Genomic DNA, 12,780 nt, shown 5'->3' on the forward strand with positions numbered 1-12,780 from the left:
GTGACATTTAGTACTGTCATGTTACAGCACATCATATTTATTATGAAAACTTAAACACTTTAGCTTAACAAGATAAGGATTCATCTTATCTTCCTTAGTATCAAGAGTGATAAATATGAGATCATAACTCATTTGAAAGAGTCACATAAGAAATGTTTAATTATGAACCCAGATCTGTTACAGATCCTGTATCTTAACAGCATTAATTATGAACCCAGATCTGTTACAGATCCTGTATCTTAACAGCATCGTCTTGCCTTCCTACAAAAAAAGCATGTGATTCTGCAAAATGATTCCTCAGGCCCTATTCTGATCTCAGTCTGCAATCTTGTGTGTACAACAGCTCACAGAAATAATAACTAGCTGTTATGTTAGGTCTCATTTATATAGTTAAGAGCACAGTGAAGCCTGAGTGCATCCTGCATAACAAATTTCTTAATTAATAGCTTGCTTCTTTTATTGCTGTGTTGACTCTCCAGTGCTACTAATTGTGAACGAACATGAAAGTGTAGTCACTCGATTAAAAAGATACGACTCAAAGCACACAGTGAGGATCCACCTGGAGAAAGAAAGAATAATTTTTATATACTCCTGCTGGAAAAAAAAGCTGCAGCCTGAATTCACACCTAATGTAACTGTTGGTAGCATTACACTAGAGGTTAATCTGTCTCCAGGAGTTTAAGACAGGAACTCATAAAATATTAGTGAAAGAAAGGGAAGCCTGAGTCAGTAAACTAACAGTGTTTGAATTTAACACATTGTAAAGACGAGTGCACCGCTGGCACACTGAGTATGATTTAAACTATCTGCTTGCTATAGATTTTCAGTATAAATAGACTTAAAAACCCCCTCAAACAGCCAATAAATCATTCTTCCCAAATTGCTGATACAAATTACAGGAGTCAGCATTCAAGTAACAAAATTTACTGAACACAGAGTAGTTCTACACTACAGTGAAGCAGGAGGAAGATTGTCTTGATACAGAGTTGTCACTCATATACTGCGCACTGCAAGGAGTGCTGTGCCCTGCTAACTAGTTGATTGCAACCTGCACTGAGGGAAGACAGAATTGTGCCTTAAGCCCGCCTCTTGGGGCAGCTGTGCAAACTAGTCTCCTGTTTTGGTGAATTTTCTTCCAAAAACACAGATGACGTGATTCTGGACCACCTCTGAGGTGGCCCTCCAGCTCCAACTGGCCTGTGTGTGGGCGATGGCCCTGGGAAGGAGGAGCAGGAACATACCCTCTGGAGCACACGGGATCCAAACATGCCCATGCTAGCATGGCATGTGGCATGCCTCATGGTGGTGTAACATGGGTCCAGCTTCCCATTAGTTGTGTCTTCTCTCAGGCTTTTCTGAAAAGACCTTTACAGACAGGCCCATACCTACAAGCAAAGGAAGTGCTCTACTGCACTCATCCAGATCTTCACCCAGCATTCTAGCTCCAGCTCAGGTCCAGATTAGGTGTAGAAGTCCAACAGGAACACACAACAGATTGTTCTGAAAACATATATACGAAACAGATTCTGCCTTTGTTTCTTAGACATGGTGGTTTATATATATTCTTATACATTTTCTGTTGCTAAAAATTACTAGCTGTAGATTTTCTTATTAAAAACTTGTAAGACTGAAAAATCCTTTTTTATGGTTGGCCTCAGAAATAGCTTCTGGCTGAGGCTTACAGAAAATAAATAAATCCTGGAGCAAGAATTATTTTCTTCTATCACCATATGTCCGAATGCCAATATATTTTTAATGAGCAAAAAATTAGTGTAACTTGTCAGAGAGTGGCAATGAATAAAAGAATTGGTTACCTAAATCCCTAACAGAGGTGTGTGGTTAGTCAGATTTTCTAGAGTTAATAAGATACAAACTTTGATTAAATTTTATCCTGGACTTGATGCATTTTTTAAGTCGTCCAATTGCCTAATAAGGAGTGTGAGCTCATGCTGCAACCTTCCTAGTCAGCTGAATGGCAGTAGAATTTCTCTCTTCTACTTTGCTGCCTATTTTCATTAAACTTTGAGGAATTTGGCATCTGAGACCTTAACCCCTTCCTTCATTTTTATCTTAAACTGTTCAAAAGGTTCAAACGTTATTTAAGGAAGTACTGAGAGCAGACAGACAGAAGCACACCTCAGTGTATGTTTGCATACACTGATACACCATTGATTACTCCTGATACACCAGTGATTGATTACACTGATACACCATTGATTACTCCTCCCTCCTGAAAAGAGAAGCTGTAGTTTCCAGGGTGAGCAAATGACAGAGGACAGGAGGGAGAGTGGAATGAATCTGTACTAGCAGATCTTACTACGTCTGGAACATATCATAAAGGCAGCATGAAAACTGCAGGGATCCCATGTCTTACCAGGCTGAGGGGTAGACCGAAGGCAGAAAGATTTCATACCTGTCTTTGATGTTTTGCCTCTGCTGAAATTGGAATTAAGTGGAACTGGTATGTTCCCTAAAGAGATTTATTTACACTGAATTGTCATTTCATGATAGACTACTGTTTGAAATATTTTGAACAAAACTATACCTGCGTTGCAGAAATTTTCTGAAGCACAGAACATGTTTAACTATTTCAGCCATCAGTAGTCTGCAGAAATAAGAAGTTATCAAGGTTACCTCATAGTCACAGTCTACAAAAAGGCCATTTGTATTTACAAGTGTCCCCATTTTTTTTTAGTCAATGTAGTATGTTGTTAACAGAGATATAGATTCAAAGAATAAACTTCAATAAAAAACAGTGGAAATATTTAATATCTTTGTTTACATGCATATAAAGAAATGCAGGAAATGAACGTTCTGTCATGTATGCAGATCCAAATTGTGGATCCATATGCAAGATCCAGGACTAGCAAATTGTACGGAGTAGGACAGACGAGGTCGAGGACATTCTTGGAAAAAGGGGCAAACCCGTTCTCATTTATATTCATTATCATCAAGAAAAGTACACTCCTTAAAACAGAACGGTTTTAAAAGGTAGTTGAGCATTTTAAAGGTGAAGAATGAATTGAAGGCTTCTTAAAAAATGGCATTAATAGTCTATCTAAATGAAACTATTTTCAATCTTAGATAAAATATCTCAGTTTTGCGTATCAGATTTTGGAGCTGGAGAAAAAAATCACAAAAAATTGTCTCAACAAAAAAAATCTTTTCTTTTGAAAATACTGTTTTAAGAATTTTCAACCAGCTCTGCTTGGTAACAACTCCACAGCAAAGACCGCACAGGACTTACATGTGTAGCTGGAGGTTGAAATCCTAGGTCTCTGATGTGAGGTGTATCAAAACAAATAATGTGAGAAGGATAATACAGTGACTTCAGAGATCAGCATTTTAAGAAGAATTTAACTAGCAACTTCCTAACTAAACCATATCTCTGTTGGTAGCAAATGCACTTTGCTGTATATGAAGACGTTTTAAATAATATTTATTTCAACTCACATTATATGCCTGTTACTTTAAATTTTGTTACAGTAAAGACGAATAAACAAACATGGTCTTTACCTGAAATAAAGGATAATCTCTCCTTTGATACCGCCAGGCATTGCTTTCAATCCTTGTGTATGTGAAAATCTTCAGTCTGCATACCTAAGCAGTTGCAGCAATTTAAATAGGTAGCTGATCTACGTTACACTAACATGAGAAATACGCATTTTCTAAGTTACGTGATAAGAAATAAAATATTTCTATTAATTTCACTTCTCTAATTAAAAAAAAATGTTTACATAGGAAATAATTTTTACTTGGCTATTATATAGGTTGGGCACAGATTATATAGGCTAGGCTGAGCCCCTGTCCCTGTCCCTGGTTGGGGCAGGGGGATGTGCCTCCTGAGCCATCCCTGCTGTGCCCTGGCAGGACAAGCCACTCTCTGCAGGAGTCCCAGCTGTACCCCAGCTGGTGCACAAAGATGTATCGGACTCCAAAGGACTAAATCTGGGAAAAAACCACTTGAGCTGTAAGACAGATAGCCATCCAAGAAGTTTTCAAATCACGCTTATCTGTCATGACATTCTCATTTCTTTTTGACAGAAAAGTCATGTGCCTATAAAATCAGTACGCAAAACTTGCACAGAAAGTTATGTTTCCTCAAAACTAAAAAAAAAATTAAAAAAAAATTTTTAAAAGTGTTTGGGACATTAAATAGCAGCACTTTATTAATTGCTTTAAAAGCAAACTGTTTTCTGTAATATTTGTAACATGTTCCTAATGCCTGACATTTACTGCTTTCTTGGAATGCAAAGTCTTTTCTTCATTTGGCAGAAGTAATGGTGCATCAAACACAAAGAATTGAGCGATTTTGAGACATCAGGTCTGAGTGTTCCAGAATTGGCTCTACCTCCCAGCTGTTCCTACTATATTCTCATTTTTCTGTCATGAGTCTAACCATGTCTGAATAACTGGGCAATTAGTAACAGTTAAAATGTGCTGCGTTTACAAACGTGGACAGAGATGCTGGCATGTATGAAAAAAAATGGGAATGATGAAGCTACTGGCCCCATTTCTACTTATTGGTTGAGGCAAGGGCAGAACATTGCTGTCCCATCACTGAAGTGTATTCCGGGACCAAACTACCAAGTACGGCTAAAAAAAGTGGGTAGCAAATTTGCTTAAATCAGCTAAATAGCCTAACAGATTGCACTGTCTTTATAGGGGTGTGTGACTACTGCTCCTGACCCCTGGTAATGTGGTCAGCATAACTAACGCCATTTTATAAGGCAAGCACCCATCATCTGTGACTGAGGAGGTCATGCATTTGTTCCCTTCCCCTCATTATCAGGCCCTGAAGGTCCTGTGCACCAAGCAGACAAAACAAAACAGATTTCTTCTTCCCCTCCCTACTGGCCTGAAGGCTCCCGGGTGCCAGGGCAATTATTCCTTCCTTACCGGCCTTGAAGGCCCCAGGCAGCCGGCCAACCCGGTGGTGGTGATGACCCTATCACAGAACAGGGCAGCGTAACAGCACCCACCAGAGGGTCTATAAAACCAACAAGTTACGAGTTCTAAGTGGGGAACTTGGACCAGAGCTGCTGCTGGACAGTGAGACCCGGGACCCTCTGGTGGCCAGGGACGCTTCCACTGTCATCTGCTTCCTCCACAGACTGAGTGACTCGTATTCTTTTATATGATTTCCAAGTCTAGATTCTGATTGTTAAACTGATACAGCAAATCATGCATTAAGATCTGACCCAATGCGCAGAGGGTCCAGGTGATGAGAAATTATAAGTTAAGTTGTATTATAAATCCTGTATTACGCTACTTATAGATTTTACTATATTGATTCTGCTTGTAGAAATCCTGTGCCACTCTAATCATAAATTCCATGCTACACTAATCAGAACATTAAGAATATGAAGCTTTAATTGTAACTACCGTCATCATTCTGCCAAGGATCCCTAAAAGAACCCATCTGTCCCCTTTGTATCGGGTGACAGGGTGTCAGCCAGTTTACAGGGAAAAGCCTGTTACCTGAGAACCTCATGGAGAATCAGGGAATTCTAGGAGGTGTGTTTCACACAACTGGAAAAGGGCTGGATGGAGCATTTAGGAAACGTGACGGGATGGTATTCTGGGGACTCCTGATGCTAAGAAAGTTCTGCATTGCACACCCTGGCTACCTTGATTGAATATTGTTAAATTAAAACTTACTGCTTGAAATCTTAAGGTAATGGTTGTTTTGTTTGTTGGTTTTGAAGGAGGTTAATCTTAGAGGGCTATGACTGACAGCTATTTAGCAGGAATTTTTTTCTTTTTTTGGTCAATTGATTCTGGTCATTTCTCAGCTTTCTATGTACAGTCATTTTAGCTGTTTTTTTCTGCAAAACCATCTGTAGTTCAATTTTGAGATGTCTACAATGATTTTCTTTTTCTGTTGTTCAACACGTAACTAGAGATAGTCTTGACTTTCAGAAATCACACAAACTTAAAACTCCTGTTGGTTTGGTGGGAAGTCTGAGGAGTTCAGCACGTCTGGAGATCAGATGTCTCATGCCTATCTTTCAGAGATCTTTTCAGAGACTTTGTGTATATAAATATTGGAGAATAAACGCAGCTAGTACTACCATAGCATTATTATTCATTTTTCCAATGTCTGTCTGGCATATTTTTATACACGCATTTGGCAATCAGGCCATTATGAAAAGTTGATTGTAGAAAATAATCCAATGTTGAAAAATTACGGATTAATTTAATTTAGATGAAAAGATAAACAAAAAACAGATCGACAGCTAAGATCCCCAGTTTCAAAAAGAAAACGTACAAACTCTCTTCTTTTGAGAAATATCAAGCCTATTACCTGAGAGGGGATAGGCAGCAGTATGGAAGTCTCACTCCTTGTCCTCCTTCCTTGTTCTCTCTTTGTAACTTTCATGACAACACGCAGCCTTCCCACCACGGACAGTGAGAATGCACCTCAGGAAGGATTGTACCTTCTACTGCACAGCATGTTCTTTGTTTTAACCATGTTTTTTGCCACCTGAAACTCAAACTTTTAGCTGCAGGAGTGAGCTGCCACAGAATTCATAGCAGGCACCAGAATGTGGGGAATTACAATTTAGAACGCTGCTTCTCAGCTGATGTGATAGATGTGTTTAAAAGTCAGATGTGGATCAAGATACATGCCAGCAAGCTCAGCTGGTTTTACTGTCTTGCATGCCATACCACAATGAAGATATCAGCTGTTTCTATCAGCCAGGAGGAACTGGTGTGTGTGATTTTTTATTAGGAAAAGTCAGAAACTACTGCACTAGGTTTTCTTGGGACTTGCCTTGAAGATGCAAAAATTAACTGCAGCTGATCCCCCCAGAATGGCAAAAGCTACCAGGAAAAACTCAATGTATAAATAACCAACTCAGAAAGGTCATTAGCAAGGAGGAGAGAGAATATGAGGAATGGATGAATTCCTGATCCACAAAGCAAGCTACTGCATGAAGCATGCGGATAAGATGAGAACAAAAGATAAATGCCAACTAGGAAATTTAGCTAGATTAGAGAGATGTGAGAGATTAGTTTAAAAAAAGAATAAGAATGAGCTAACTGTGAGGCTTGGCAGATAGCATCAGGATGGAGGGAGGTCTTTCTTGGAGACTCTCATTGCTGTGTTTTGGATTCGATGTTACTACATTGGTATTGGTGGCTTTTTCAGGAAACACTGTTTCAGGACTCTGTATGGTTGAGAATTTTAATCCTTAGGAAGAAGCAGTGTGTGCTATATTTGCAGAATGTGTGCAAGAATTCTCGTGTGTGGTGTTGAACAGCTAGTCTATGGGATCTGGATGAAGAAAATGGTCTTGTGACTGCCCACCTCATCCAATCCTCAGTGTAAAACCAACAGCCGCAGTAAACAACCGGTCTTACACATGAGCAACATCCTACATAGGACCGAGAAAAAGCACGTGCTGAGACCCAGACCACTGTAGGTCAAAAGATGGAACATGATGTAAATCTTAAAAGATTACACACTACAATCTGAAAGAAGGATACTTGCAGTATTCTTTGCTTAAATTTTCTTGAAAGAGTATGGAAGCGTGTTGGCTCCATATCCCAGTGCTCTGGTCATCCAGCAAGAACCAGTGTGAGCAACCTACTTTGGAAAACTGCAGAGACTGAGAGAGTGAGTGTACGCATGCTTGCACTTGCAAATAGTTTTAGTTAATAAAACACCATGGAGACTCTTTGCCTTGTAATGACTTACTTAATCAAGGTACAATAAATATTAACAGTTAGAACTATTGCCGTCAGTTATTATACTTAAAAGGGATTCTGCAGCAAGAGAAGTGCGATAACTTTGCTGACTTTACATATTCATGAGCCATTGTCAACAACAAGGAAGATCAAGTTGTTACATGGGAAGAACTGGATGTCTTCAAAGACTGAAGTAATAAAAGGATAATATCTGATAGTATGGGAGAAATACATGTCCTTAATAACAGGGTATTTTTTTCCATATACAGAAATAGGTTAGGAAAAAACTTAGCTGACCTAATTAATCAAAAGATGATGGAGTAAGAAACGTAATACTGCTGTGAAACAGGCAAATGCTGTTCTAGGCTGTTTCAAAATACATATTTCCAGTAAAGATAAAATATATTGCCATTGGTGCTCTTGGTGTATCAGTTCTTTTCACACGAATAAGAGGACTGATTAAAACTTAATTAGGTGTTGCAAAGAGTGCCGGAATTGAAGAAGCTATCCTATACACGTGAGATGAAAATGTTTTTTCATCTAGCAACATGACTTTTATCTAAATGCCAAGGAGACAGAAAGGCAGGGAGAGGTACAAGCCACGAACAAGTTCAGAGCACTATCTGACAATGAATGGTTGGAACAGGAAAACAAATTATGTACTTTTCAGGTAAAATTTGATCAGTGGAAAGGAATCGGAAGACTCAAGAGAGGCTGGTGCTCTCTGCCCCAGAATGCTCCCACCTGTTCAATACCCCATCAAACAGCCTGCATACAAACACAGGGCTACTGAAAAAACGCTGGGTTTTGTAGTTTGTCCAGGTTTGGCTTCCACAGGCCAGGCGGAGACAGACAAGGCCACCGCAGTCCCGAAGCGGGGAGCTGGGCCTGCCCAGTGACAGGGAAACAAGTGACTCCCATACCCCCGGGCCAAGTGAGGTTTGCCGGGACTCTAGTGGGGTGTGTAACCATCCATGACTAGGAGGGCAGTTAGCCCTGATTTGGCCAGGCCAGTCACCCCTGGTGCCGCCACAGTCTCTGGCACCGGGACGGCTGAAAGATGGGCCAAGGTGGGGAGGCAGGATGATGGCGTGGGGAGCGGGGAGAAGGCAGCGAAGGCACCCCGCTCCAAGCCCAGTCCATGCGGCCCCCGGAGGGTCCCGGTCGAGGCGACGGCCTCGGCCTCCCCATCCAGGCCACTCCGGCCTCTGCCGGCGGGGCCCCAGCCCCCTGCCCGCCCCCGCGGGGCCGCGCCCGGCGGAGGGTGGCGGCGGGGCCGGGGCGGCGCGGCGGGGCTCCCCGCCCCCGCCCCGGCATTGTGCTGCCGTTCGCACTTTGCAGCGGCGGCGGGACCGGGAATCCCGGGCGCCTGAGGCAGCCTCGCCTCCTCCTCCTCCGGAGCTGGGCGCATGATGGCGGCAGCCGCCGAAGCGGAGGTGAGCAGCGCCGGGAGCAGCAGCAGCGATACCTGCAGCACGGGCGAGGAGGAGAGGATGAGGCGCCTCTTCCAGACCTGCGACGGCGATGGGGATGGCTTCATCAGCAGGTAGCGACAGCGGGAGGAGGTTCTTTGCGCCGCTGGTACGGAGCCGTCCCGTCCTTCCCCCAACAGCCGCCTCCTCCCTCCCTCCCTCCCCCCCCCCCCCCTTCCTTGGACGCCCGTGAAGCGGCGTCTCAACTTTCGGCGAGTTTGAGTAGTTTGAGTAGCCAGGCCGGACCTTCCCCGCCGCCGGTAGGGCTCCTGCCGCGGGCAGCGCCGGGGAGGTTGCGGGGTCGGACCAGCCGGCCCCGGCCCGTACCTCAGCCAGCGCGGCGGCCGGACGGCCCGGGCGGCGACCGACCGACGGGCCGCCTCTCCTCGCCTCTCGATCGGCGACCGACCGCCCACCCCTCCTCGCCTCCTTCTCTCGCCTCTCGGGCGGCCCGTGGCTGCCGGAGCGAGGGGCTTGAGAGCGGGGCTCTAGCCGCGCCTCGGCACGGAGAGCTCCGAGGGGAGGGCGGACAAACGCCACCAGGAGAACTTCCACTTCCAGCGGGTCCGGGAGGTCCCGCCTTCCAGCCGGGGTGGGTTTTGTCACCGGACGCAGGAGGCAGGTGATTTTTTTTTTGCAAGTAAACGAGCAAAACGGGTCACAGGTAATCTAGGAGAAAACTCGTACTGATCCCCCGGACCATCTGGTTTTATTTTTTTAAATATGTTTCTGTCAATATCCTCGTCATCCGATCTCATTTAAATTCCTCCACTGGTCCCCAGCTAGTTTTGGGGTTGCGACCCAGGCTGATAGATTTTGAGGGGGAAGCAGTGGGCTTGTACATTTGCAATAGATAGTTGGAAATGAGCCGTAATAAAATGCTCATGTGTCAGGAAGTACTGGCAGCGTGTTTTGGTGAGGACCGGGTTTTGTTGGAAGGCTATTTCTGGAGCTAGTCCTCTGCCCTCACACCGTAATTTAAAAAATACTGAACTTCTAAAGGCGAGATTTGCCAGAGGTGGTGGGAACTTGCATTTTTCAAAATGAAACCTATGCTAGTTGCAGTTAGTAAGTGCCTCTAGAGAGCTGAGTCAGAGCGAGGGAATTTCTAAGTCTGTCATCTAACCTGAAACCTAAGAATATGACCCTGCAAAAAGGCTAAGTAAACTTCAATCCCCGCTGTCATCTCTTTGGAGGCAGAAAGTTGTTGAAAATCTGTAACAGCTGGCAGTGACTTTAAAAATAAAATTTAAGGGTCATGATATTTCTTATCTAAACAGCTCCCCAAACACTCTTTTTTTCCCCAGTCTAATGATTATTTTGACAGTTGTGGTTCCAAAGTGTAAACTTTGAAAATGTCTGCTTTCCAGCCAGTGTGTTAAGATCACTTCTCTTTCCATTTGTTTGCTGGCTTCGTGGAAATTATTCTGATGTCTGAAAATTTAGGATGTTCACTTAAAGCATACGTTGCCTCCTCAGAGCACACTTGCTGATCTGTACTGTGAGGCTTTTCTGCAATGTAAACTCAATAGATATAGTTTAAAGACCTTACTGAGGGAATGGTAATGTCTTAGTGTTTCATACAGACAGTTGAGAGATGCTACCCTGACACAAGCCATTAATTTCTGATTGACTTTTCTACATTGCTTAAGTTTATTTCCATATTTGTATTCTGTGTGCTTCAAAATGGGTGTTTCTTAATGTTGCTTGACCTACACTGTTGGAAGCTTTGAAAAGTCCAACACCTGAGGAGGGACATTGGATTTCAGCAGGAAATGGAAATAAAGCCTAGAGGATAGTGGTTCAAAGTCCTTCAGGAGGTGGTGGATCCATTGTTGAAAGTTGCTAATACCTTGCTTCAGAAGTGAGTCGTGCCTTCAAGGCAGAACTGATACGGCTTTGATTAGAGAACATTGTGTTATAAATTACTTCTTCCTTTAAATTTCCATATTTGTGAGAAAGTAGTGAATGAATATTTACAAATGATCTTTGACATGAGACGGTCATTTACTTTTCTTGACTTTATTAGCTAGCCTGTGTAATCAGTCTTGTAAATGGAATGTGTTCCTTGCTTTCTGTAGTGTTTCAGTTTCCCTCATGATCTATTTTATGGCAGTGGTGTACGCAGGAGCAGACTTGCCCAGTGGTTTTTGGATATATTTGTAGTATGCACCGCCATAGTCTTACAGACAGCTCTTTCTGATTCATGGACACATAGCATCCCTGTTGAAAGTAAAAAAAAAAAACCCTGGGGTTTTGTTGCTATTATTTACAGTCCTAGTGTTTGGGTAATTGCATCTTTTTTAATGCAATGAATTAAAATAAAGACAAAAAAATTACATCTGCTTTTACACTAAACTTGATCTTGCCATTCTGTGCATTCTGTTTGTCTTGCTTCTGCTTCTTCTTTTTCATACAGGCCGCTTACTTGATTTTCCTCTTCCTTCTTGCCCTGCTTCCTTGGACTTTTCTTTGCTCATCCTCGAGGGCAACAATTTCTTTGTTGCCTTTCTTGTAGCCCCAGTGGAGATGGTGGGCTGACTCCTGTACATTACTGCGCCTTTTACAGCAAGTTAAACATTGCAATAAATGCCTGGGCATCTGTATAAAGAGCTGAAAACAGAGAAGTCAGCACTGTAAAATCGGCTGCTTCCTTGCGGACTAGGGCGTTTACTAGTTTGAGCCTCTCTTTTAGAACTTACTTATTTTCAATGCAGTGGGGTTGAAATTTCCAGTTTTGCAGCTGTTACTCAGCATACGTTGTCATATCTTTCAAAATTAGTATCCCTTTTCTTCTGCTTGCAGGGCTGAAGCTCAGTCAGTCTTTTTTTTTTTTGCGTAAGACATGCAGCAGTTTGTTTATAAGATTTCTTTCTTTCTAACTCCAGAGCTGTTACAGAAGAGAAGCTCTTTCTTCTTGCAGCAAAGGCAGGCATTTTGTATGCATGTTTATTTAGTTCATATTGCATGGGGAAAAGAGCTATTTGCATTCCTAATGAAGTAACAGGGTGTCTCAGCTGTGGAAATGCTTTGTTGTGCATCAAACTGTAAACCTCTTCAAATAACAGCAGGGAAGTAAAGGCACAGATGGAGAGGAGGAGCATGTCCTGAGACACTGATTAATTTTCAGGCTCTCACCTGAGATACTGATTAATTTTCAGGCTCTAAATAGTTAAGATGGTATCAGAATGATAAAGCGTATTTAAGTGTGTACTGTTGGTGGTTATAACCCAGAAGAAGCTGAATGATGGGGCATGAAACGCTAAGCCCGTGTTTCTGAGCATTGCATTTGATATGCACATTGAAACTTTGCAAGATCTAGCTAGAAAAAAGTACTAAAAAAACACGAGAGTTTTAACTTGTTGGTTTGCACTGAAATGGCTTTTTGCTTCTTCTGGGATTAATATTAGTTAGTTATCTTGCAAGCGCTTGGCATTCTTCTGATACTTCAATGATGAAAGGTGACTTTACCAAAAAAAAACCCAACCCAAACCAACTGCAAAACAGTCCATGATTAAAGATGGATTCTGAGTGCTTGACATCAGCTGGATCAGCCTTGCTGGGAGCAAAAGGCAACCTTGAACACTGTTTACAGCAGAACTTTATTTTTGCA

General features: G+C 42.5%; 1 protein-coding gene across 3 annotated transcripts in view; it reads left to right on the forward strand.

The window, feature by feature from the left end:
• The first annotated feature begins 9,025 nt into the window (after positions 1-9,025).
• MCC (MCC regulator of WNT signaling pathway) overlaps positions 9,026-12,780 on the forward strand; it is a 207,293-nt gene continuing 203,538 nt past the window's right edge. Inside the window, exon 1 of one of the 3 annotated variants that reach the window (XM_054186293.1) lies at positions 9,026-9,241. In XM_054186293.1, coding sequence (XP_054042268.1) covers positions 9,105-9,241 — 137 coding nt within the window. In that variant the 5' untranslated portion in view covers positions 9,026-9,104. The remainder of the gene's footprint in view (positions 9,242-12,780) is intronic. The other 2 variants (XM_054186292.1, XM_054186294.1) reach the window with 2 other exon arrangements.

The sequence above is a fragment of the Rissa tridactyla genome, chromosome Z (genome assembly GCF_028500815.1).
Source record: "Rissa tridactyla isolate bRisTri1 chromosome Z, bRisTri1.patW.cur.20221130, whole genome shotgun sequence".
Taxonomy (NCBI): domain Eukaryota; kingdom Metazoa; phylum Chordata; class Aves; order Charadriiformes; family Laridae; genus Rissa; species Rissa tridactyla.